Source organism: Herpailurus yagouaroundi, unplaced genomic scaffold (genome assembly GCF_014898765.1).
Source record: "Herpailurus yagouaroundi ecotype Mexico unplaced genomic scaffold, PumYag 161, whole genome shotgun sequence".
Lineage (NCBI taxonomy): Eukaryota > Metazoa > Chordata > Mammalia > Carnivora > Felidae > Herpailurus > Herpailurus yagouaroundi.
The window spans coordinates 5,809,368-5,835,296 of NW_024412402.1; the positions used below are offsets into that span (position 1 = coordinate 5,809,368).

Below are 25,929 nucleotides of genomic sequence, written 5' to 3' on the forward strand. Positions count from 1 at the left end.
GATAGTAAGATGATCAGAGAGATGCCCCTTCCTTAGAAGAAAAAGGGACGAACACCTGGCCCTGATTCAGAGACCTGCTTCCAGCCCCTGACCGGGTACGCATCCTGGACCCAGGGCCCCCAGCCCGGCCACGAACTGGCAGCGCGCTGGCTCCAGAACCGGAGCGCTGAGGCCTCGCCCCCGCCCAGACTCTAGGCTCGCCCCGGCCGCTGGGCACGCCCCCGGCACTGGCCACGCCCCCCGTCCCTGGTCAGTCACCGCCCGCCAACAGCCGCCATTTCCTGTCCGGCCCCTGGGCGTGTCAGGTCAGTGTGGTGGGGTGTCTCGGGGTCTTTCTTGGGATGTGGTCCTGATCTGGCCGTCAGCGCCGAGCAGAGGACACTGGTGTGGGCCTCAGCAGATGGGACGGTGACCCCCCCCCCCCCCGCGGGCTGGGACTTCGGCTTTGGGAACTGGGGCCAGTGGACGCTGTGGAGCGGTTGCCGGGCAACGGTGCCGTCGGCCCCGCCCCTCCGGCCCCGCCCCGGCTCGTCGCTGGGGTCCCGCGTGCGTGCCCTCCCCCGGCCGCGGGCCCCCGAGAGAGTTCGTGTCCGACCCTGGCTGCGCCGGCCCGGAGAAGTGCTGAGCCTTCCTTCTAATCCGGCAACCTTGGGCAAGTTAACTCGCTTCACTAGGCCTCAGTTCTGGAAGGAACTGGAAGGAACCCTAGCGCTCGTCTAGTTAAGCCACATGTCCCACTTCCCCCGTTTTATAGATAAGGGTGCCTCGCATTTACCAGCATTTACCACTCATCGTGTGCCTGGCGCTGTCAGTGAACCCCCAGGGTAGCCCTCTCGGTTCCTGTTACGGTTTCCCTAGAATGAGTTAGGCTCAGAGAGGTTGGTGAATTTAGCTGAGGTCACACAGCTTATAACCGGTGGGGTCTCAGGAGGTCAAATCACTCCCAGCTTGTTTGTGTGGCAGAGTTCAAATTTGCAGTAACTGGAGCGTTACAGGACTGCACTACTGCTAAACCTAATCGTAAATCAGAATCGCTCCGCGAGTGTTTAAAAGTATCCATTCCCCGGCGCCCCGGCAAGGTTACTGACTCTGGCGCCAAGGCTGAGGACTGTGTATACTTAACACATTTTTTGGACGACTTTTATGGCCTTTGGGTGAGCTTTGGGAACCACTGGCTACACCGTGAGGCCTTTTTACTCACAAACGACTGAGAGAGAAGTAATAAGTCCAAAGTACCTGGACAGGAACAGAGATGCTGGTGCATGCACAGTGCCATCGAGTTCTCATCCCTTCAGCCAATTTTTAGCTTCTCTTCACACCTAGGAAACAAGACAGAGGCTTATATTTTATTGTTTTAATTTCTTTTTTTTAATTTTTTTTTTTTTTACATTTATTCATTTTTGAGAGAGAAAGAGCACAAGTGGGGGAGGGGCAGAGAGAGAGGGAGGCGCAGAAACCGAGGCAGGCTCCAGACTCCCAGCTGTCAGCACAGAGCCCTATGCGGGGCTCGAACTCACAAACCATGAGATCATGACCTGAGCCGAAGTCAGAAGCTTAACCCACTGAGCCACCCAGGCACCCCTGTTTTAATTTCTTTTTAATGTTTATTTATTTATTTTTTTTTAGAGAGAGACAGAGTGTGAGCAGGGGAGGGGCAGAGAGAGAGGGAGACACGGAATCCGAATCAGGCTCCAGGCTCTGAGCTGTCAGCACAGAGCCCCACACCAGGCTGGAGCTCAGGAACCCTGAGATCATGACCTGAGCCGAAGTTAGCCGCTTAACCGACAGAGCCACCCCAGCGCCCCTGTTTTAATTTCTTTTTAATGTTTTGTTTTGTTTTGTTTTTGAAGAGAGAGACAGAGTATGAGTGGGGGAGGGGCAGAGAGAGAGGGAGACAAAGAATCCCAAGCAGGCTCCAGGCTCTGAACTATCAGCACAGAGTCCCATGCCAGGCTCGAACTGAGGAACCGTGAGTTGAGCTGAGCCGAAGTCAGCCGCTTAACCCACTGAGCCACCCAGGCTCCCCTAGAGGCTTATATTTTAAGCAAGTTTGGACATTTAAATGCACATTCTCCAGTTCCTGGTTACCAGTCACACAGCTAGGTCCAAGCTTCTGGCTGGGCGGGCCTGTCATGACCAAAGTCCAATGTTACTTTCCTCCATTCCTGGCAGCCCCTCCCCTCCTGGTCTCCTTTATACCCAGTCCCTGAATCACAGCAGTGGATGTCGGGCTTGGAGGAACATTTTGCAGAGCAGTTTTCCCAGAGGAGGGAGGGCTGACAGCTTTCCAGAAGCATCACCACAAATAATGAGTATCCCTTCCTTGGCCTTCCCAGCAATCAGAGTGAAATAGATCACCTGCCGTTATTCATGACGTTATTTATGAACACAAACCCATCTTAAAAATAACCACTTGGCTCTTAGTTTTAGAAGGCTAATAAGCCTGAAAAATCCTGTTTAGCATTTTATTACTATTAATTCTCGTCACTTCCACTGCCTCCCTCAGGGATTCTGGTTGACGATGGCGGACGATCACGAGAAAGACTTGCAGAAATTTCTTAAAAATGTGGATGAAATCAGTAAGTACCAGTAAATCATAAACAAACTAAATTCTGCGTTAGCAAGGTGGGGTGACTGAAGAGAAGTGATCACCCGAAGTTAGTTCCTGGGTTGCCTGATAGGTTTATGACTCTAAGAGAAAATATAATTGGAATTAAACAGAAAAGGTATTAAGAAGTGAGTAATATTAGAGCCTGGGGTAGTATTTTGAGGCTGTTCATTGGTATCAGAGAAGCCATTAACATTCTGATGGGAACTGAGGGGGACAAGTCTCCTCCATATTCTGTCCCCTTCCACGTAGACGTCACGTCAAAGGAGCCCTAGCTGTTCCCTTCGAGATCGCTCAGGAACCTCAGTGATCAGTCTCCTCTTGCTTTAGGGCAGAGCCATTTCTGATTTTGAGCTGCAGAAGCAAAATCAAGTGGCTCTCCCCCTGGGTCCATCTGATTACATGAATGGCTTTTGGTTGTCCTATCCCCATCTCTCTGCCTCTAGGCAAGAAGACAGAAGACCCCTTCCCCAGCTCAGATAGGTGGGATCTCAAAGGACAGACTCTGATCCCACAAAGCACATTCACTAGATTCCAAAGTAGTTTGTTCCTATTCTTCAAGCTTCAGGGAGCTTGTTTGATGATGGAAACAAGCAAACCAACAACCCAACAAATCTTGCATATCAAATAGAAATAGGTTGAAATTGCTCCTTCTAGCAGCCTGTATGGGTCCAAAGCAGGCTCCTTCTAGCAGCCTGTATGGGTCCAAAACCGTTAAAACGGTTTTAAAAATAGTCTGGGTCACTTGATAAAAGATAACATCCCTGGGCCTCTCCTCTGCCCATCCCTAAATGCTGTTCTGCTGAGTTCTGGCCTCGGCCCACTTGCTCACTTTGCTCTTCAGGGGGTCTGGTCCAAGCACAGGGTTTTCCCAGCAACCTGTTTACTCACGACCCCCACATCTCCATTGCCACCTGGCCTTCTTTGCCGAGGCTCGGGCTCTGTGCCACCCGTCACAGCCACAGTACCCCACGAACACGGCAGACTTAATGCGTCCAAACTGCAGTTGCTTGTTGCCCGACCCTTCTATCCTCCCCCCAAAGAATACCGCTTCTCCTCCCTTCCCCTTCATTCTAGTCTCCATTGGCACAACCATCCAGAAGTTTACCAGTCACATTGGACTCCTGCCATCTCACCCTCCATTCGATCAGCCATCAAGTTTAGCTTTCTTCTCCAACTCCTTCCTCCCCACCCCCTGCTTTGTCCTGGTTCTCTGACCCAGACTGTTTCAACAACCCCCTGATTGTTGTTCCTGCCTCCAGGCTTACGCTCCCCACAGAGTAATGTATCTAAAAATGCAAATCTGACCCAGACACTTCTCTGCTTGGATTCTCTCCGCAGCCACAATAAACTTCAAGCTCTCATCGGGGACTTAAGCCCTCCCGTGACCTTGTCTTTACCGCTTGCCTCTCCTTACCTCACACTTCTAGTTCCTCCACACACACCCTGGTGGTTCATGCTCTGCATGTTGCCTTTGACATTCCCTCTGCCTCCCTCCCCATCTGTCTTTACCGGCTCGCTTTCATTCATGCTCAGAGTTCTTGCAGGTACCATTTATACCAGTACTAGCCAATGGAACTTTCGGTGGTAACGGAAATGTCCTCTAATCTGCACTGTCCACTATGGTAGCCAGTAACTGCATGCAGTTGTCGAGCATGTGAAATGTGGTTAGTGCTATCCAGTAACTGAATTTCCAGTTTTATTTCATTTGTAGTTACTTTACATTTGTAGAGCCTCCTGTGTAGATTCTATGCATTCATTTCCTGGGCTCTTGCTATGTACTGAGCTTTGCTAGGCACCAGAGAGACCGGTAATAATAAATAAGACTTCCCTTCCTTCGGGATATCTAGAGTCCTGTGGGGAGAACAGATACTACACAAGCCATCTGGAATGCGATGTGTGATACAAAGTGAGATTTGAGATTTGCAAAGTACAAGAGACTGTAACTCAGTTTACAAATTGTATCAGTCTGGTTGGGCTGCTGTAACAAAACAGGGATGAATGGCTTAAGCAGTAGAAATTTACTTCCACAGTTCTGGAGGCTGGAAGTCCAAGACTAAGGTGTCGTCAGTTTTCGTTTTTCCTGAGGCCTCTCTCTCTGGCTTGGAAATGGCCTCCTTTTTGCCGCATCCTCACATGGTCATTTTTCTGTGTGTGTGCGTGCGTCCCTGACGTCTCTTCCTCTTCTTATGAGGGCGCCAGTCCTGTTGTTCAGTGCTCCATCCTCATGACCTCATTTAACCTTTTTTTAAAAGTTTATTTATTTATTTTGAGCAAGACAGAGACAGAGCGAGTGGGGAAGGGGCAGAGAGAGACAGAGAGAGAGGATCCCAAGCAGGTTCCACACTGCCAGCACAGAGCCCACCTGCCACGGGGCTCGAACCCATGAAGCCATGAGATCATGACCTGAGCTGAAACCAAGAGTCAGATGTTTAACCGACTGAGCCACCCAAGTGCCCCCTCATTCAACCTTAATTTCACCTTTAAAGGCTCTCTGCCAGTACAGTCACATGGCTGTGAGTCAGCATAGGAATGGGGTGGGGGCCACACTTGCATACAGGAGTTTTGTAAGGCTTCCCTAAAGCATGGGATTTAAGCAGAAATCTGAAGTGTGAGTAGGACTCGGGCACTGGGGAGAAGGTGAGGGAATATTCTGAATGGAGAGAACATAAGTAGAAAAGCTAGGAGTTAAGAAAGAACAAGGTGCTTCTAAGAAACTAAAGGCATAAACAGCTGCATGTGGCTGGAGAGATCACAGAGACGAGGCTCCCATGTGAGTCAAGAAAGGCCGGATCAGGGAAGACCTTGGAAGCCACAATATGGAATTCGCATTTACCCCGAGAGCAGTGGGAATCCTTTGGAGGGCTGACTCAGGAACGTGATCAGATTTGCACCGTAGAGAAGTTGCTCTGGCCACAGCATGGATGTAGACATGAGGACACGAGGGAACAGAAGAATGGATGCCAGGAGACCAATCAGGAGGGTGTCACAGCGCCAGGGAAGGGAGTCAGGTTGGGTGTAGAGCTGGAGCAGCAGGACTGGGCACAAGGAGATGGATTTGAGATATATTTAGGATTTAGGATTTACTCGATGACCTTTAGAGTTTGATGGCTGTGAGGCAGAGGGAGAATGAAGACTCAAGAGTGAGCCCTCAGTCAGTTGAGCATCCGACTCCTGATTTCTGCTCAGGCCATGATCTCACAATGCGTTGGATCAAGCCCTGCATCAGGCTGTGCGCTCCCATGGGATTCTCTGTCTCTCAGTCTCTCTGCCCCTCCCTCGTGCACTCACTGTCTGTCTGTCTGTCTCTCTCTCTCTGTCAAAATACATTAAAAAAAAAATGGGGCCCGAAAGTTTTGGGTCGAATGCCCAGTGGGTAGTTCAGCCATCTGCTAAGATAGAAGGCATTTGGAGGAAGAAGAGCCTCAGGGGAAGGAGGATGGGCAGCCCAAGATCGGTGAGTAAGACATGACAGCGAAGATGTTCAGAGGGCACTTGGCTGCGCGAGTGTCAGCCTAGGAGAGAACAGAGCTGGGGACGTCAGTTTAGGGGGCACTTGGCATTAATGTTACTTATAACCGTGGGAGAGAACAGGAATACCTGGGGACAGGCTAGAGAAAAAGAGAAGAAGGCTCAGGCGGAGCCTTGAGGATGACCACAGTTTCGAAGGCAGGTAAGACAGGGAGAGCAGGAGCAAGCAAGGGAGACTGAACAGCGATGGCCAAACAGGTAGGAAGCAACGACCATTCTGTTCTCTGTACTTGAGAGTCTGGTTTTTTGTCTCTGTTTTTTCTTTGTTTGTACATTCGTTTTGTTTCTTAAATTCCACGTGAGTGAAATCATGTGGTATTTGTCTGTCTCTTGACTGACTTATTTCATTTGGCATAACACTCTCCAGCTCCACCTGTGACACTGCAAACGGCAAGGTTTCATTCTTTTTAATGGCTGTGATATTCCATACCTGGCTGTTGTAAATAATGCTGTAATAAACACAGGACTGCATATAGCTTTTCAAAGTAGTGTTTCTGTTTTCTTTAGGTAAGTAGCTAGTAGTGAAATTACTGGATCATGGCAATTATTGCTATTAATTTTTTTTAATGTTTATTTTCGAGAGAGAGAGAGAGAGAGTGCACACGTGCGAGCAGGGGAGGGGCAGAGAGAGAGAGACACACACACACAAAATCCCAAGCAGGCTCCTGTCAGCACAGAGCCTGATGCAGGGCTCGAACCCACAAACGGTGAAATCATGACTTGAGTCAAAGTCAGAGGCTTAACTGACTGAGCCACCCAGGTGTCCCACTGCTGTTAATTTTTTGAAGAACCTCCAAACTGTTTTCCACCATGGCTACACGAGTTTGCTTTCCCATCAACAGTGCACAAGGGTTCCCTTGATGGGAGGCAGTTTTTTAAAGTCCATGAGAGGAGGACAGGATGACTTGGCTGGATGTGATAGTGTGATTTATTTTTTATTTATTTTTTTAATGTTTATTCATTTTTTGAGAGAGAGAGAGAGAGAGAGAGAGAGCATTAGTTGGAGAGGGGCAGAGAGAGAGGGAGACACAGAATATGAAGCAGGCTCCAGGCTCTGAGTTGTCAGCACAGAGCCCAATGCAAGGCTCACACTCATGAACTGCGAGATCATATCCGGAGCCAAAGTTGGCCTCTTAACCAACTAAGCCACCCAGGCGCCCTGATACTGTGACTTATAATAAGAAATACATGTTTGTTCATTGTCCCTGTGCTGGGCACAGAACTCCTAAAACCCTTGGCACTCCTAAGTGATAAGACAGACAAAGACATCCTCATATGCATGACAAACCCTTTTCAGTCACACCTGAGTTTATGTTAATGAGTGACTTTTGGAACCTAAGGATGGCAGCTGGTTGCCAGGGGAACCAACCTGGTGCTAAAGTTTCAACCCTCTCAGAAGGGGAGAGGGGCTGGCGGTTGAACTGATTACCAGTGGCCAATGATTTTTAATCGATCAGGCCTATGTAATGATGCCTCCATAAAAACTCAGAAGGACCAGCATCAGGGAGCTTCCAGGTTGATGAACACATGGACATGTTGGGAGAGGGGTGCGCTCAGAGAGCCTTCTACACCCCCTTCCCACACACCATGCCCTATGAATCCCTTCCGTCTGGCTCTTCTGAGTTACATCCTTTTATGACAGACTGGTAATCTAGTAAATAAAATGTTTCTCTAAGTTCTGTGAGCCACTCTAGCCAATTAATCAAACCAGAGGAAGAAGAGGTCGTGGGACCCTCTGATGTATAGATGTTCGGGCAGAAGCACAGGTGACCATCTGGGAGGTGGGGAGGGGGCAGTCTTATAGGACCAGACCCCTAAGCTGTGGGATCTGACACTATTCCAGGTAGGCAATGTTAGAATTAAGCTGAATTGTAGGGACACCCAGCTGGTGTCAGAATTGCATGGTGGTGTGGGGAAAAGCACACGTTGGAATTGGGGTCAGAATCCTACTAGGCCAGCAGTAGGATCTCCAAGCATCATTGACAGGGCAGTTGAGTTAGGACCAGTTCTCCCTGGTGTCCATTGCTTTCTCTGTCAATACTCTGCATCCGTAACAAAGGCCCAGAGAAGTGGGGAGCTGGATTTGGAGTTGGGAGTTTTGTCTGGCAGGTGTGGTGGAAGGGCAAGGGAGGTCAGCATGTGGGCAGGATGGTGGCCTAGTGATGGACCACGGGCTCTAAGCTGAGTGGGCAGTAAAGTGAAGACCAGGAAGGATGGCTTTAAGGGCTGTTTTGTGATCTCAGTGCTGCCTAAATTTACCTGTTTGTCTCCCACACAAGATGGGAAACTCTTCAAAAGTTAACATCTTTTTTATTCATCGTTATCGAGGGCATTCTGCATAATATCTGACTCATAATAAGCTCTCCATAAATTGTCACTGAATTAAATAAGGAGCTTAAAACTGTAATTTGAAGGCCATGGTAAAATTCTCCTGCAGCTTCTTCCAGGCAAAACAAATCCTGATCTTAATTTTTTCTCAATGGTTCTAATGGCTCTAATTTTTGCTTTCCATTCAGAACCTTCTTTAAGAAATGGGAAGAGAGAGAGGCACCTGGGTGTCTCAGGAGTTTAAGCATCTCACTTCGGCTCAGGTCATGATCTCGCAGCTTGTGAGTTCGAGCCCTGTGTTGGGCCCTGTGTTGGAGCTGACAGCTCCGAGCCTGGAGCCTGCTTCAGATTCTGTGTCTCCTTCTCTCTCTGCCCCTCCCCCTCTCATGCTCTGTCTCTCTCTCAAAAATAAATAAACATTAAAAAACTTTTTTTAAATGGGGTGCCTGGGTGGCTCATTCAGTTGGGAGCCTGACCAGCTCAGGTCATGATCTCACGGTCTCAGTTCAAGCCCACATCGGGCTTTGTGTTGACAGTTCAGAGCCTGGAGCCTGCTTCAGATTCTGTGTCCCCCTCTTTCTCTGCCCCTTCTCTCCTCATGCTCTGTCTCTCTCTGTCTCTGAAAAATAAATAAACCTTAAAATTAAAAAAAATTTTTTTTAAAGAAATGGGAAGAGATAATCTAAGGAATGGGAAAAGCTATTTGCAAACCATGTATTTGATAAGGGGTTGATATCCAAAATATATAAAGAACTCAAACAACTCAATAACAAAAACAAAACATACCAGCTTACCCAATTAAAAAATGGGCAAAGGACCCAAATAGACGTTTCTCCAAAGAAATACTTGAAAAGCCAACAGGCACATGAAAAGATGTTCAACATCACTAGTCACCAGGGACATGCAAATTAAAACCACACTGAGATACCACCACATGCCCTTCAGAGTCACCATTATCAAAAAGACAAGAGACAGCAGATGCTGGCAAGGTTGTGGAGAAAAGGGAGCCCTTGCAGAGTTGGTAGGAATGTAAACTGGCATAGCCACTGTGGAAAACAGTATGGAGTTTCCTCAAAAAATTAAAACCAGAAATACCATATGATCCAGTAACTCCACTTTGGGGAATATATCTGAGGGAAATGAAAACACTAACTGGAAAAGGATATCTGCACCCCCATGTTCAAAGCAGCATCACTTACATGGAAACAGCCTAAGTGTCCATCTGTGAATGAATGGATAATGAAGTTGTGCTATGTATAAACAAGGGAATGATATTCAGCCATAAAAAATGAGGAAATCCTACCATTCATGACAACATGGGTGGACCTTGAAAGCATAGTGCTAAGTGAAATAAGTCAGAGGAGACAAGAACTCTGTGATCTCACTTATATGTGGAATCTAAAAAAAAAAAAAAAAAAAAAAAAAAAGAACAAGAAGAAAAGAGAAGAAAAGAAAAAACTCATAGAGATCAGACTTGTGGCTAACCAGAGATTGAGGGTGGGGGAGGGGGATTTGGAGGAAGGGGGCCAAAAGCACAAACGTCCAGATGTAAGATCGGTAAGTGCCAGGCGTGTGATGTACAACAAAATGACTATAGCTAACACCACTGTAGGATAGACGGGAAAGTTAGCAAGAGAGCAAATCCTAAGAGTTCTCATCACAAGGAGAGAACTTTTTCCTTTTTTTTTTTTATCCCATCTATAAGAAAAGATGGATATTAATGGAACCAATTCTAATCATTTAACAATATAATAAATCCAGCCATCATGCAATACGCCTAAAACTTATACAGTGATGTATGTCCGTTACTTCTCAATAAAACTGGAGGGAAAACAAAGAAATGGGGAGATGTTGGTCAAAGGGTACAAACTTCCAGTTATAAAACGAGTAAGTGCAGGGTTCTAATGTACAACATGGTAACTATAGTTAGTCACTGCATTTTATACTTGAGAGTCGCTAAGAGAGTTGATCTTAAATGTTCCCAGCGCATGTGAAAATTGTAACTGCATAAGGAGATGGCTGTGTTAACCTTATTGTGGGATCACTTCACAACGTGGATCAAATCATCACACTGTGAACCTTAAACTTACACAGCGTTGTACGTCAATAATATGCCAATAAAGCTGGAGAAACAAAAGTTCTTCCCCAGGACTGTGCTACCCCATCCTTCCTAGTGAATGGAGTCTTTTCTTTTGAAGACCTCATTTGAATGATTCACATCTGATTTCTCCTGCAGCCAGTTTAATTCAGGAGATGAATTCTGATGACCCGGTTGTACAACAGAGAGCTGTCCTAGAGACAGAAAAGAGACTGCTGTTTACAGAGGAAGTCCAAGAGGAGGATGGATGCCGGACCACGCTGAACAAGACCATGATCAGTCCTCCACAAGCTTCTCCTGAGGTTTCTTTTTCTATTTTGGAGTTAGATAAGCAGATACAAAGAAGAGGTCTGCACTGAAGCAGAAAAGTGGTAGTTTAATCTCAAATTGCCTAGTGAGGCTAAAGTGGTCTTTTGCTTTTTAGATTCACTAGATTTATTTGCCACAAGGAAATACAAACTCTGATTTTTTTTTCTTTGTCGTTCTGAGTTATCTTTAAAATAATGGGTTTATTTTAATGAAAATTTGGTCTCTCTACCTCCTGAGCTTGCGACCATATCTAAGCTGTACTGTTAAGGTAATATATCCTGTCTCATATTTCCAACTCACACAGCCACAGCCGGGGTCCCTTGACCTGCTCACTCTGTAACAACCGTATGCATAATCAGAACTGATTTAAAGCAAGCCTTCAGAATTCGGGGCCCTTCAGTATTGATGGTTAAAGGAAATAACCCTACCACCCCACTTGTGATGGATCTGCATTCTTGGTGTATATTCACATAAATCGGAGAGTAGTTTTTGAAATTTGTTTCTTTGTTTTTATGATAACCTGTGCCTGCAGAATACAGATGAAATAAACTCAGGTAAGGACAGCATCTCTCTTCCTATTTGTTTAGGATCAGTGTTTATCAACTGTAGCTTCCAGACCCTTAAATTATAGCCTCTGGGCTTACAAACAACCCGTGAACAAAAACCTACTGATCAGCCACTTCTCTTACTAGTGGTCAGAGGAAACAGTGCTCACAGGTTTTTCTGTCATTTCTCCTGGACAGTCTTTTATAAACTGAATTCAGTTATTCTGTATCAGCCAATTTTTTGTTAGCTGCTGAAGGGATCCAGGTAGCTTCTCTGTTGCTCAGCTCAGAAACTCATTATGCTAAATGGAACGAAAAAGTCTACCTTTAAAGAAAAACTCTTTTAAAAGGCATAATTCAAATTTGAAGCACAGACATAGCCATCATGTATAATAATATACCACACAGATTACCATTTAATGTCAAATTAAGAAAATGTCATTTTAGTTGCCTCAGAATCTGTGTGTGTGCGTGTGCGCGCTCGTGTGCGTGTGTGCACAGGAGTGTGTGCCTACATATATATGCAAGAGGTGTGTGTCTCTAAAGCTTTTAAAGAAGCTTTCTTCTGAATGTGAGCTAAAGAACTGATTATGATATCTGGATTTTTCTCTCTAATATTTGAAATTACTCTGCTGTCAGAAGCCTTCTTGGCATCCGTGGAGTCGGATGCAAAGGAACGTGCCAGAAGAAGAAGGGAGAACAAAGTCTTAGCAGATGGTAACTGTCTATCTTCACTTCCCAAGAGCTGGGATGATTTGTGCCCGAAAGATCATGAGTCTGTCTGCTGGTACTTGAGGACAGCGAGATTCCCGGCTGGGGGTTCATAATGGTCTCGAGGCAGTGGAGCCTGGCCAGGCAGAAGCCAGCGCTGTGTGCTCCCTGCCCCTGCTGCAGCAGACAGGGAAGAGGGCAGAGCCCTCCATCAGGCTCCACAGCCAGACCTCTTCCTAAAGCACAGGGACGGACCTGGCAGACCAGCGCTCAGCAGTCAGTAGGGAGGGTGGAAGTGAGGTGCGCAGGCTGGCCTGAGGCACAGAAGGGAGAGTGGAAAAGAAAAATCAGACAGTAAAATGTAGATGTGAGAAGGGAGAGGAGAAATGGAGAGAGAGACGGGGTTGTGCGTGTGTTGGAGGGACACATGCATTTGGCACTTTTGTGTCTCCCAGAGGCATGTGCTGTGCATGAACAGCTCCACATCTGCTGGAAAATGACTTATTTGGCCGTCTTTGTGAGACACTGAATGTCCGACTTGGCCTTTGTGGCAAACTTGGAGAGGTTCTGAGTTTTGAGGCAGAAACATTTTTTTTCTTAAACACTTTTTTTTTAAGTTTATCTTGAGAGAGTGAGCGAGAGCAGGGAAGGGGCAGAGAAAGAGGGGGGGGGGGAGAGCAGCTGGCTCTCTGCTGCCAGCGTAGATCCCGACGCAGGGCTCGAACTCACAAACCATGAGATCATGACCTGAGCTGGAATTGAGTCGGACTTTTAACCTACTGAGCCACCCACGTGCCCCAGAAACATTTATTTTTCGGAGAAGCTACTTAGGAGACTTGGGGATAGGTTTGGAGGGGAAAAAAATCCTTAAAGAGGCCGATCCCAAAACATCTGTAGAGAAACAGGCAGCAGATCTCCTCTGGGTTGATGGAAGCTATGACCTTCAAAGCTGGGTTCCAAAGCCAGGGGAATAAAGTCTGAGAGAATTATCCCGTGTGCGGGCAGAGCTCACCTGTATGACTTTTATTCTCCAGCCCTAAAACAGAAGGGGAACGAAGCGTTTGCCAGAGGTGACTATGAAGCGGCCATCCTGTGCTACAGTGAGGGTTTGGAGAAGCTGAGGGATATGAAGGTGCTGTATACCAACCGAGCCCAGGTCAGTGAGCCAGCAGTGTGTCGGTGGTGCCTTCTTAGGGGACGGTGGCCACCGAGTTTGTGAAAACCGAACATGAGACCAGATGTCACCAGCGGTGCACTGTCAGCGCTTACCAGCTGGCTCTGGTTGGGGTGTGGGGGGCAACCGCTTTGCATGGAGCATTTGCCACCTTCCACGGTGTCCGGGCTCTCACCGTGGTCCACTTTCCGGCTGCCGTCTTGAAGGGGTGGAAGGGTGACTTGGGAAGAGCTACACCCAGCCAGTCCTGTCCGTGGTCTGAGTCAGCTCCCACACATCACCGATGGTAAAACGGGTGAATGAAACAGCCTATGAGCATTGGATTCTGGCGTCACTGGGTTTGTCCAGCCCCCTCTGGCTGGTAGCCTGAACTCCTCAGGCTCCCTTCCTTACTCCATCAGCTCCTGTTTGATTAAGATTATTCTATAACTGGGATCAACTGGATAGCTAGCTGATGGGCCTAGACCCAGTTTTGCAAAAATTTTGAGTTTCTGAACTCCCTAAAACCTCAGTTTTGTATCATATGAGCTCAGTTTTGTGGCACACCAGGTAAAAGGCATCCCCTGACGTTTACTACCTACTACCGAGTAAAGGGACAAGGTTGATAGGTCTCAAACAGAAATGTCCCCTGTGGCCTATCTCTGAAAGGCACTTGAGCTTGTGTGAGGCAGAGCTCTGTTAGGCCTGCAAAGGTGGCGGACTTTCAGGCACGATGATCCACTGATCAGGAGATGTCAGCAGGACCGGTGTGAGGTGCACTAGCCACCATGTCATTGACAAGAGGAACAGGACGCGGCAGAGCCCTCATCACCTCCAATTTCTGTAACTCCGGATCAGGAGTGTCCTGCTGTGGTAGGTTGAGAGGAACGGTGAAAGCAAGAAACAGGACGTTTGGAGGCCAAAAAGTCTGGGAAGTGATAGTGATTTCCTGAGAAATAAATCCAAGCACCCAGGCACACCGTCCCCTCAGTAGCTCAGCAGTTTGAGGGTTGAGGTGTAACTTACCTAGCCCCATCTGGGAAAAAAATTGATATAAGGGAGTGAACTGGTAAAGAGAATGGCCAGAGACTGATTTACCAGCGTGCATTCTACCACCCTAACAAGATTATGAACTTTTCCGTCAACCTCCCCGCCCCCACCCAGTGCTTTCCTTATAATAGATGTTTAATAAACCCTTGCTAAGTTACATAACACTGGAAGCACAATAAGTCTATTTAAGGGAATTACGTTTCTGTTGACACTTTGGAAGAAGCATTCAAATGCAAGCAATTAATGTAATAATTACAATTCCTTTTTACTTATCACCAGATTTGGTCTCCAAAACATTTACCTACTGATGCTTTTGCAGTCTTGTTACTTTGAAGTTATTTGAAAGCAGTAAAATTGAATTGCTTTTAAAATGTTATGTAATTCAGACTTTTATCTAATTCAGATGGTCTGTACCCCAATCCACCTAAATTAGTTACATTTGTACTGTACTCAAGTCTAAGCAGCACATTGATTAGTTCTGAAGCATCACATTAAGAATGAATGTGGATAAAAATAAATAAATGTAATGAAAAGCTTTGGGGAAGTAATTCCTCCCATCTTTCCCAAAGAGAAAACTTATTGAGAGATGAAGAAATGCAGAGTGCGCTGCTTGGTGTTAACAATCACCGAATCACTGAATCTCGGTGGGGGGGGGGGGGGGGGGGGGGGAACAAAGGTGGTGGAATAGCACGGAAGGTTTCTTGTGTATCACGTCCATGAAATACAGCCAGACCAACACTAAACCATCCTGCACACCTAGAAAACTGATCTGAGGATTAACACGACAATCTGCACAACCTGAACCACAGAATTCAGCAGGTATGCGGCGCAGAGAGGTGAACTGGGGGAGACAGAAGCCAAGGAGGGCAGGGAGCTGTTTTTGTGTGTGGAGAGAGGACAGAGACAGGGGAGAGAGTGTAGGAAAAGCACCCTCCCCAAAAGCAGCTGGAGAGAAAGTGGAAAAGTGGAAACAGCCGCAGGGATTGAACTAAAAAGGGAGAAAGGAGAAAGGAGAGGGTTTAAATTCCGTTAAGACTCTATAAACAAGGAGCGCAGTTTCAAGTCTGAAACTCTGCAGCTCCATACCTGGTGGTGCTCTGGTGGAAAGGGCGAATCCACAGGCGCAGAGTGAAGTCCGGGAGTCTTGGGGACACATGGGCAGAGGCGGTTCCCCTGCTGGAAGGACTCCCCACAGGCAGAGGTCCCAGTGGACCCGGGAGAACCACCACATTCGCTGGTGCTGGAACGAGGTCATTAAGGGTGAAGCCTGGTGCCAGGTGTGTGTTGTGGTTTTCCGTGATCCCGGAAACGCTGCTGCTACACAATCTCGGGAACTTTTTCGGGGGGGGGCTGGCACCCGGCCGCAGTCTCTGGGCGCTGGTAGCAGCATGGTCCTGCGAATGTTTCTGGGTGCGGCCGGCACCCGGCCATGGCTCGGTGAGACCCTTCAGCAGAGGGGCAGAACGGGTCAAAGCCACAGTCCTTCAGAGGGGAGAGGTCGGGAAAAACAGCTGCCTTTGAGATAAAACTCAGGAGGAAGGTGCCACCTGGCAACCTGACGGTCACGGACAGTGTAAAAGCAGGGAGTGAAAGGAAGCCGGAAACAAAGGACGGGTGAGCAATTGCTGACCGGGCAGAGTTCCCATACTAGGGACTGGGTGGCTGGGTGACTCCATTTTCATCGGTCCCGTGCATGCACGTACACACTTACAAGCTCCATAACAATCCACCCCAGTAAGCTAAGCAGCGCCATCTAGTGGAGAACGGAGCGATTACACTAAGCCCTGCCCAGCTGGGCCAACCTCGCTCTTTGGGAACACAAGTCTCTCCACCAGCTTAGTTTACGGAGTATAAAACACTTCATACTTTGACTTCTAGGGGAAAGTGAAGTAATTTCGTTCGTACTTCAGTCTGTTCCCTGGTCCATCTATTCAGTTTTCTTTTTTTTTTCTCTTTTTCGTTTCTTTTCTTTTTCTTGAATACAGAAAGATAAAATATTTATTTTTAGTTTCAATTTTTATTAAATATATTTTTCTTAATTTTTTCAACTATGTTTTTTACTGTTGTGTAAATTTTTTCAAATTCTGTTTAACTTCCATCATTTCATTGTGTTCTATTTCAATGTATTCATTTTTTCAAATTTTCAAACTATTTCCTTTTTTTCCCCTTCTTTTTTGCTCTAATCTATCAAGCCCCTTTCAACACCCAGACCAAAACACTCCTCGGATATAGCATCATTTATATGATATGTGTGTGTGTGTGTGTGTGTTGTTTTTAATTTTTTACTTTTAATATTTTTTTAATTTTAATTTTTTTACTTCATTAATTCCCTTTATCCCTTCAAAATGACAAAATGAGGAAATTCATCCCCAAAAGAAAGAGCAGGAAGAAACGACAGCCAGGGACTTAACCAACACAGATAACAAGCAAGATGTCCAACCAGGATTTAGAATCATGATAATAAGAATACTACCCTGAGTCAAAAATAGATTAGAATCCCTTTCTGCAAGGATAAAAGAAGTCACACCTAGTCAGGATGAAATAAAAAAAGCTATAACTGAGCTGCAATCCCAAATGGATTCCACAGCGGCAAGGATGAATAAGGCAGAGCAGAGACAAAACAATATAGAGGACAAACTTATAGAGAATAATGAAGCAGAAAAAAAGAGGGAGACTAAGGCAAAAGAGCACAATTTAAGAATTAGAGAAATCATTGATTTATTAAAAAGGAACAACATCAGAATCATAGAGGTCCCAGAAGATGAAGAGAGAGAAAAAAGAGTAGAAGGGTTATGTGAGCAAATCATAGCAGAAAACTTTCCTAACCTGAGGAAAGACACAGACATCAAAATCCAGGAAGCACAGAGGACTCCTATAAGATTCAACAAACACTGACCATCAACAAGGCATATCATAGTCAAATTACCAAAATACTCAGACAAGGAAAGAATCATGAAAGCAGCAAGGGAAGAAGAGTCCTTAACCTACAAGGGAAGACAGATCAGGTTGACGGCAGACCTATGCACAGAAACTTGGCAGGTCAGAAAGGAGTGGCAGGATATATTCAATGTGCTGAATTAGAAAAATGTGCAGCATGAATTCGTTATCCAGCAAGGCTTGATTCAAAATAGACGGAGAGATTAAATGTTTCCCAGAGGAACAAAAATTAAAGGAGTTCGTGACCACTAAACCAGCCCTGCAAGAAATTTTAAGGGGGACTCTCTGAGGGGAGAAAAGATGAATAAATAAATATCAAAAGCAAGAAACACTAGAAAGGACCAGAGAACACCACCAGAAACTCCAACTCTACAAGCAACATAATGGCAATAAACTCATATCTTTCAGTCCTCACTCTAAACATCAGTGGACTAAATGTTCCAATCAAAAGATATAAGGTAACAGAATGGATAAGAAAACAAGATCCATCTAATATGTTGTTTACAAGAGACCCACTTTAGACATAAGGACACCTTCACATAATAGTAAGGGGATGGAGAACCATCTATCATACTAATGGTTGACAAAAGAAAGCCGGAGTAGCCATACTTAAATCTGACAATCTAAACTGTAAAGTTTGTTGTTACACTCTTTAACAAGAGATGAAAAAGAGCATTATATCATAATTAAGGGGTCTATCCTCCAAGAAGACTTAACAATTTTAAACATTTATGCTCCAAATGTGAAAGCACCCAAATATAAAAATCAATTAATCACAAACATAAACTCATTGATAATAATACCATAAGATTAGGGGACTTCAACACCCCACTTACAACAATGCACAGATCATCTAATCGGAAAATCAACAAGGAAACAATGGCTTTGAATGACACACCGGACCAGATGGACTTAACACATGTATTCAGAACCTTTCATCCTAAAGCAACAGAATATGCATTCTTCTCCAGTGCACATGGAATGGTCTCCAGAATAGACCACATACTGGGACACAAATCAGCCCTCAACAAGTACTAAAAGATCGACATCATACCATTCATATTTTCAGACCACAATGCTATGAAACTCGAATTAACCACAAGAAAAAATTGGAAAGGTAACAAATACTTGGAGACTAAAGAGCATCCTACTAAAGAATGAATGGGCTAACCAAGAAATTAAAGAGGAAATTTAAGAGTACATGGAAGGCAATGAAAATGATAACACCACAGCCCAAAACCTGTGGGATGAAGCAAAGGTGCTTATAAGAGAAAAGTATATAGCATTCCAGGCCTTCCTAAAGAAGGAAGAAAGGTCTCACATACACAACCTTACCTTATACCTTAAAGAGCTGGAAAAAGAACAGCAACTAAAACACAAAACCACCAGAAGACAGGAAATAATAAAGATCAGGGCAGAAATTAATGCTATCAAAAACAACAACAACAACAAAAAAAAAAAAAAAAAAAAAAAACAGTAGATCGGATCAATGAAACCAGAAGCTGTTTCTTTGAAAGAATTAACAAAATTGATAAACCACTAGCCAGTTTGACCAAAAAGAAAAAGGAAAGGAGCCAAATAAAATGAAAAATGAAAGAGGAGAGATCACAACCAACACAGCAGAAATAAAAACAATAAGAGAATATTTTGAGCAATTATATGTCAATAAAATGAGCAATCTGGAAGAAAGGCACGAATTCCTAGAAACATATACACTATCAAAACTGAAACAGGAAGAAATAGAAAATTTGAACAGATCCATAACCAGTAAAGAAATTGAATTAGTAATAAAAAAAAAAATCTCCCCAAAAACAAGAGTCCAGGGCCAGATGGCTTTCCAGGGGAATTCTACTAAACACTTAAGGAAGAGTTAACATCTATTCTCTTGAAGCTGTTCCAAAAAAATAGAAGTGGAAGGAAAACTTCCAAACTCTTTGAATGAAGCCAGCATTACCTTGATTCCAAAACCAAAGACCCCACTAAACAGGAGAACTATAGACTACTTTCCCTGATGAACATAGATGCAAAAATCCTCAACAAGGTATTAGCCAACTGAATCCAACAGTACATTAAAAAAATTATTCAGGGGCGCCTGGGTGGCGCAGTCGGTTAAGCGTCCGACTTCAACCAGGTCACGATCTCACGGTCCGTGAGTTCGAGCCCCACGTCGGGCTCTGGGCTGATGGCTCAGAGCCTGGAGCCTGTTTCCGATTCTGTGTCTCCCTCTCTCTCTGCCCCTCCCCCGTTCATGCTCTGTCTCTCTCTGTCCCAAAAATGAATAAACGTTGAAAAAAAAAAATTAAAAAAAAAAAAATTATTCACCACGACCAAGTGAGATTTATACCTGGGATGCAGGGCTGGTTCAATACCACAAAACAATCAATGTGATTCATCACATCAATAAAAGAAAGGACAAGAACCACATGATTCTCTCAATAGATGCAGAGAATGCATTTGACAAAATACAACATCCTGTCTTGATAAAAACCCACAAGAAAGTAGGGATAGAAGGATCATACCTCAAGATCATAAAAGCTGTATATGAAAGACCCAACACTAATATCATCCTCAATGGGGAAAAACTGAGAGCTTTCCCCCTAAGGTCAGGAACAAGATAGGGATGTCCACTCTCACCAGTGTTATTCAACATAGTATTGGAAGTCTTAGCCTCAGCAATCAGACAACACAAGGAAATAAAAGGCATCCAAATCAGCCAGGAGGAGGTCAAATTTTCACTCTTCGCAGATGACATGATACTCTATATGGAAAACCCAAAAGATCCCACCAAAAAACTGCTAGAACTGATCCATGAATTCAGCAAAGTGGCAGGATATAAAATCAATGCACAGAAATCAGTTGCATTCCTATACACCAACAATGAAACAACAGAAAGAGAAATCAAGGAATCTATCCCACTTACAATTGCACCAAAACCCATAAAATACCTAGGAATAAATCTAACCAAAGAGGTGAAAAATCTACACACTGAAAACTATGAAAAGCTTATGAAAGAAATTGAGGAAGGCAAAAAAAAAAAATGGAAAAATATTCCAAGTTCCTGGATAGGAAGAACAAATATTGTTAAAATGTCAATACTATCCAAAGCAATCTACATATTCAATGCAAACCCTATCAAAATAACACCAGCATTCTTCACAGCGCTAGAACAAACAATCCTAAATTTTGTATGGAATCAGAAAAGACCTCAAATAGCCAAAGCAATCTTGAAAAAGAAAACCAAAGCAAGAGGCCTCACAATCCCAGACTTCAAGCTATATTACAAAGCTGTAATCATCAAGATAGTATGGTACTGGCACAAAAACAGACACTCAGATCAATAGAACAGAATAGAGAACCAGAAATGGACCCATAAACGTATGGCCAACTAATCTTTGACAAAGCAGGAAAGAATATCCAATGGAATAAAGATAGTCTCTTCAGCACGTGGTGCTGGGAAAACGGGACAGCGACATGCAGAAAAATGAACATGGACCACTTTCTTACACCATTCACAAAAATAAACTCAAAATGGATGAAAGACCTGAATGTAAGACAGGAAGCCATCAAAATCCTCGAGGAGAAAGCAGGCAACAACCTCTTTGACCTTGGCCACAGCAACTTCTTCCTCAACATGTCTCCAGAGGCAAGGGAAACAAAAGCAAAAATGAACTATTGGGATCTCATCAAAATAAAAAGCTTCTGTACAGTGAAGGAAACAATCAGCAAAACTAGAAGGCAACTGATGGAATAGGAGAAGATATTTGCAAACGACATATCAGATAAAGGGTTGGTATCCAAAATCTATAAAGAACTTATCAAACTCAACACCAAAAAAACAGATAATCCAGTGAAGAAATGGGCAAAAGACATGAATAGACACTTCTCCAAGGAAGCCATCCAGATGGCCAAGTGACACATGAAAACATGCTCAATGTCACTCATCATCAGGGAAATACAAATCAAAACCACACTGAGATACCACCTTACACCTGTCAGAATGGCTAACATTAACAATTCAGGCAACAACAGATGTTGGCGAGGATGCAGAGAAAGAGGATTTCTTTGGCACTGCTGGTGGGAATGCAAACTGATGCAGCCACTCTCGAAAACAGTATGGAGGTTCCTCAAAAAATTGAAAATAGAACTACCCTATGACCCAGCAATTGCACTACTAGATATTTATCCAAGGGATAAGATATGCTGTTTTGAAGGGGCACATGCACCCCAATGTTTATAGCAGCACTATCAACATAGACAAAGTATGGAAAGAGCCCAAATGTCCATCAATGGATGAATGGATAAAAAAGATGTCATATACAGTGGAGTATTACTCAGCAATCAAAAAGAATGAAATCTTGCCATTTGCAACTACGTGGATGGAACCAGAGGGTATTATGCTAAGTGAAATTGGCCAGAGAAAGACAAATATCATATGACTTCACTCATATGAGAACTTTTAGACACAGAACAGGTGAACCTAAAGGAAGGGAAGCAAAAATAATATCAAAACAGGGAGGGGGCCAAAACATAAGAGACTCTTAACTATGGAGAACAAGCAGAGGGTTACTGGAGGGGCTGTGGGCGGGGGTTGGGCTAAATTGGTAAGGGACATTAAGGAATCTACTCCTGAAATCATTGTTGCACCATGTGCTAACTAACTTGGATGTAAATTAAAAAGTAAAATAAGGACTGTGAAAAAAAAAAAAAGAATCACCAAATCATGATTGGCTATTTTTAAAATGCCTCCCGTTTGCATGCAGTGTTAGAAACACTTAATAAGACCCTGTGAATTGAATGTTGAGGTTTGCTAGAGAGAAAACGTACCCTTTGATTGCTCTGTGTTTCTCCTGGAGCTAATGTTATGATCGATAGGTTGCTGGCATAATTTAGATCAATCAGGAGTTTAATTGCCATTTGGGAAAGTAGTTCTTTTTAAGAAGTGGAAAAGCAAAAGAGAAGAGGGAATTTATAGGGTGTTGAATCCAAGCCTTAAAAAAAAAGAAAGAAAAGGAAAAGGAAAAGGCTGTGTAGAGAAATTGTTGAAGCCGGTGTATGCATTTTCAGAGTCTGTATGTCTCCTGACTAACAATGTCACGGATTTGTGACTACCTTTGTCTAAAAGGATGCTAGTTTCCTCCTCACATCATCTGACTTTCAAATGAAACCCCAAACCCTGGGGGAAAGGATGGTGCTCTGTGGAACAGACAGTTCAAAGAGTCATCATCTTCAATTAGTCCAGAGCCTGAGTTAATGAAAGCACTGCTCAGCAGCTTCCTTTCTATGGGAGCAAATTGCTGCACTGCTGAACTTCATTAGCCAGCTCTTGCCTGCTCCCTCCTTGCTTGGGATGAGTTATAACACTGGCCCCATAATTGGCTTGACCATGTAAATATCTGCTCAGAGTTATCAATAACAATGTCATGGTGCCCAGTACAGTTTTGATCAGGGGCAGAACTATACATGTATGGGCTCTAGCTTGGGTGACTGATGGGACCCTGGGGAAACCCCTTATTCTCCAAGTGCCTGGTTTTCCTTTTTCACACCAGAGTGATCATTGCTGCTTCCTGGGAGCTTTCCAAGAGAAGAGTGCTTAAAGTCTGTTTAGTTCAACTTAATAAGAATTTATTGAGTACCTATTGTGTCCAGTAATTAATTCAGAAGGTATGGTAGCCATCACACTTGCTGTTGAGCAGCGCTTTGTTAGTTTATATGTCACTAGTTCTCTGAAACTATAAATGAACTGAATTCAGTTTCGATTGAGTGGATCCCAGGATTCTGAGTCAATTCTTGATTTTCAAGATTGTCCCTAATTCTGAGTCTGGGGTGGGGGGGAGGGGGTAGGAGGGAATCCCAGAAGAGGCTCCCAGGGCATTTGCACCGGTGGATTGTAGTGATTGTCTGACTCTTAATGTCAGCCCATTTTCTAGATCCCTTCCTTCTTGCTGTGCTTATGAGGAAAGAAGGAGAAACTTTTCTTCATCTTTTTTTTAGTACCAGCTTTATTGAGATATAATTGGCATAACAGGCAATTCACCCATTTAAAGTATATGACTCAGTGGTTTTTAGTGTATTCACAGAGTTGTGCAACCATCACTGTAAGCAATCTTAGAACATTGTCATGATCGCAAAAAGAAGCCCCATACCCTTTAAGTAGCCCTCCATGCTCACGTGCACCCCTGCCCCTGTGCTCCCATGCACCCAGCCCCAGCACTCCCGTGCACCCTTACCCCCGCCCCAGTGCTCCCCTGCACCCCCACCGCTCCCATGCACCCCTGCCCCCAGCCCCAGTGCTCCCATGCACCCCTACCCCCACCCCAGTGCTCCCCTGCACCCTCACTGCTCCCATGCACCCCTGCCCCCAGCCCCAGCCCTCCCGTGCACCTCTACCCACAGCCCTAGGCAACCACGAATCGACTTTCTGTCTCCATACATCTGCCTCCTCTGTACATTTCATTCAAATAGAGTCATGCATATTTTTTCCTTTTGTGTCTGGCTTCTCTCCTGTAACATGTTTTCTTTCTTTTTTTTTTTTTTTATATTTAAAAAAATTTTTTTTCAACGTTTATTTATTTTTGGGACAGAGAGAGACAGAACATGAACGGGGGAGGGGCAGAGAGAGAGGGAGACACAGAATCGGAAACAGGCTCCAGGCTCTGAGCCATCAGCCCAGAGCCTGACGCGGGGCTCGAACTCACGGACCGTGAGATCGTGACCTGGCTGAAGTCGGACGCTTAACCGACTGCGCCACCCAGGCGCCCCTCCTGTAACATGTTTTCAAAGCTCATCCATGTTGTAATATGTACTGATGCTTCATTCCTTTTTATTGCCAAATAATATTCCACTGTATGGATGGACCACGTTTTAGTTATCCATTCATCAGTTGATGGACATTTGAGTTGTTTCTGCTTTTTGGGTATTATCAACAATGCTGCTGTGAATATCTGTGCACAAGTTTTTATGTGCCTGTGTTTACAGTCCCTTTGGGTATACATACACCCAGGAGTGGCTGGATCATATGGTAATTCTGTGTTTAACCCTTTGAAGAACTAACTGCCAGACTGTCTACCAAAGTGGCTACCCCACTTTACATTCCCACCAGCAGTGTGTGAGGGTTCTGATTTTTCTGCATTCTCACCAACACTTATTATGACCTCTTTGATTCGCTCTACCATTTGGTTTCCTTCTGGAGCATCCACAGTAGGGTAGACTCTAGAAGTCAGCTCTTACTTTGTAGATGTGTTTAGTGTGCTACATACTTTCTTTTGCCTTTCCAGATCCTCTTCCTCCCTGCCTTCTGTGCTCTGGGGGGACTGACCTCTGTGGACTGGCCCCCTGACTTCCCAGCTTTCTAGCTTGCATGGGTTCAGCCAGTGAGATCAGAAAGAAGGAGGAAATGAGAGTGGGGTATTTATTCTCCCACCTGTAGTCCTACTAAAGGCCTCAGCTCCCACCAGGCAGTGCCATCCACAAAGCTGTCCTCTCCCATCTGTCCATGGCTCATCCTTCTGCCCCCTCACCCTAGCAGCGGTAACGGCTGTCCATTGTTGCTAGACTTGGGGTTCCGTAACGTTCCTGTTGGTTTCCCTGAGCCTTGCCCTCAGCTTGTAAGTAGTCCTTCTGTTAAAGTCACCTCATGTGTGTGTGCCCTCCGTTTTCTGCTGGAGCCCTGGCTGACATGGGGAGGGACTGGTTCCCTGTCATCACCCTTCTGTTGTTGGACTGCTCTTTCTGTGTCAACTGAAGACTGCTTGCTGAAGAATTATGTACCAACAGCAGCTGTTTGTGTCATTACAGGCTTATATAAAACTCGGGGACTTCCAGAAAGCAGTAGTGGATTGTGAGTGGGCTCTGAAGGTAAGAAGATGGATCTTTTTTCCACATGATGGAGCCTGGCCTGCCAGGCAGGGCATCTCGGTCCTGAAGGGAATGGAGGGGAGCGGCCAGAGTTTCATGGTGGGCCATGAGCTCTACAGTCAGAGCCTCGGTTTCCTCATCTGTAAAATGGGATAAACGGAATTGTTGTAAGGGTCACGGTAACGCATATGGAGCACCCGGCTCGTAGTAAGTACTCCAGAGAGGCTGCTGTTAATGCTGGTTTTTCAAGGTTTATTTTGCAAGGGCTCATTCTTTTCTGCTGTATTATCAGCAGCTCTGCTTCATGTGGCAGTGGTAACGCCTCTTTCTGTTTCTAGAACCAACCACAGGAACTTGTTTGTGCAGTGTTGTTCTTCCTCATCAGTTTGTGCTTTTCCTCTAGCTCCAGTAATCTGGCATATTTGCAGAGGAATGATCAGCACGTAGAATTCCTGCTGTTCAGCCTGGATACTAGTCAGGGCTCAGGCAGATCACATACTTCTGTGCAGGATACTTCCTCCCAAATCTGCCAAAATAACTCATTTAAGGTGAGGAGAGGTAAGGACTGTCGGTGGAAATAGTACAAGAGTTTTTAAAAGAGAAATGTCATGATCACTTCTTAGGGACATTATTTCAGATGACTAAATATTTAAAGAAGTCTTCATCCCGTTCAGCTGAGTCGCTGTGTTGTAGGGGCTTTAACTGAAGAACCAAAACGAGTGTTTCTCTCTTCACGGAAGGGCTGCTGACAGAGGAACATGAGCACCGGGGGGGGGGGGGGGGGGGGGGGGGGGGGGGGGGGGGG

General features: G+C 45.0%; 1 protein-coding gene across 6 annotated transcripts in view; it reads left to right on the forward strand.

Moving 5' to 3' along the window:
• Window positions 1-240: 240 nt before the first annotated feature.
• The window catches only part of TTC12 (tetratricopeptide repeat domain 12), a 54,662-nt gene continuing 28,973 nt past the window's right edge, over window positions 241-25,929 (forward strand). For 3 of the 6 annotated variants that reach the window (XM_040483030.1, XM_040483035.1, XM_040483033.1), the window contains exons 1-7: window positions 241-305; window positions 2,507-2,579; window positions 10,704-10,867; window positions 11,407-11,428; window positions 12,059-12,136; window positions 13,165-13,286; window positions 25,065-25,124. In XM_040483030.1, the coding sequence (XP_040338964.1) occupies window positions 2,522-2,579; window positions 10,704-10,867; window positions 11,407-11,428; window positions 12,059-12,136; window positions 13,165-13,286; window positions 25,065-25,124 (504 nt within the window). In that variant the 5' untranslated portion in view covers window positions 241-305; window positions 2,507-2,521. Of the gene's footprint in view, window positions 306-528; window positions 653-704; window positions 1,021-2,506; window positions 2,580-5,899; window positions 6,066-10,703; window positions 10,868-11,406; window positions 11,429-12,058; window positions 12,137-13,164; window positions 13,287-25,064; window positions 25,125-25,929 lie in introns of those variants that run through there. The other 3 variants (XM_040483031.1, XM_040483032.1, XM_040483034.1) reach the window with 3 other exon arrangements.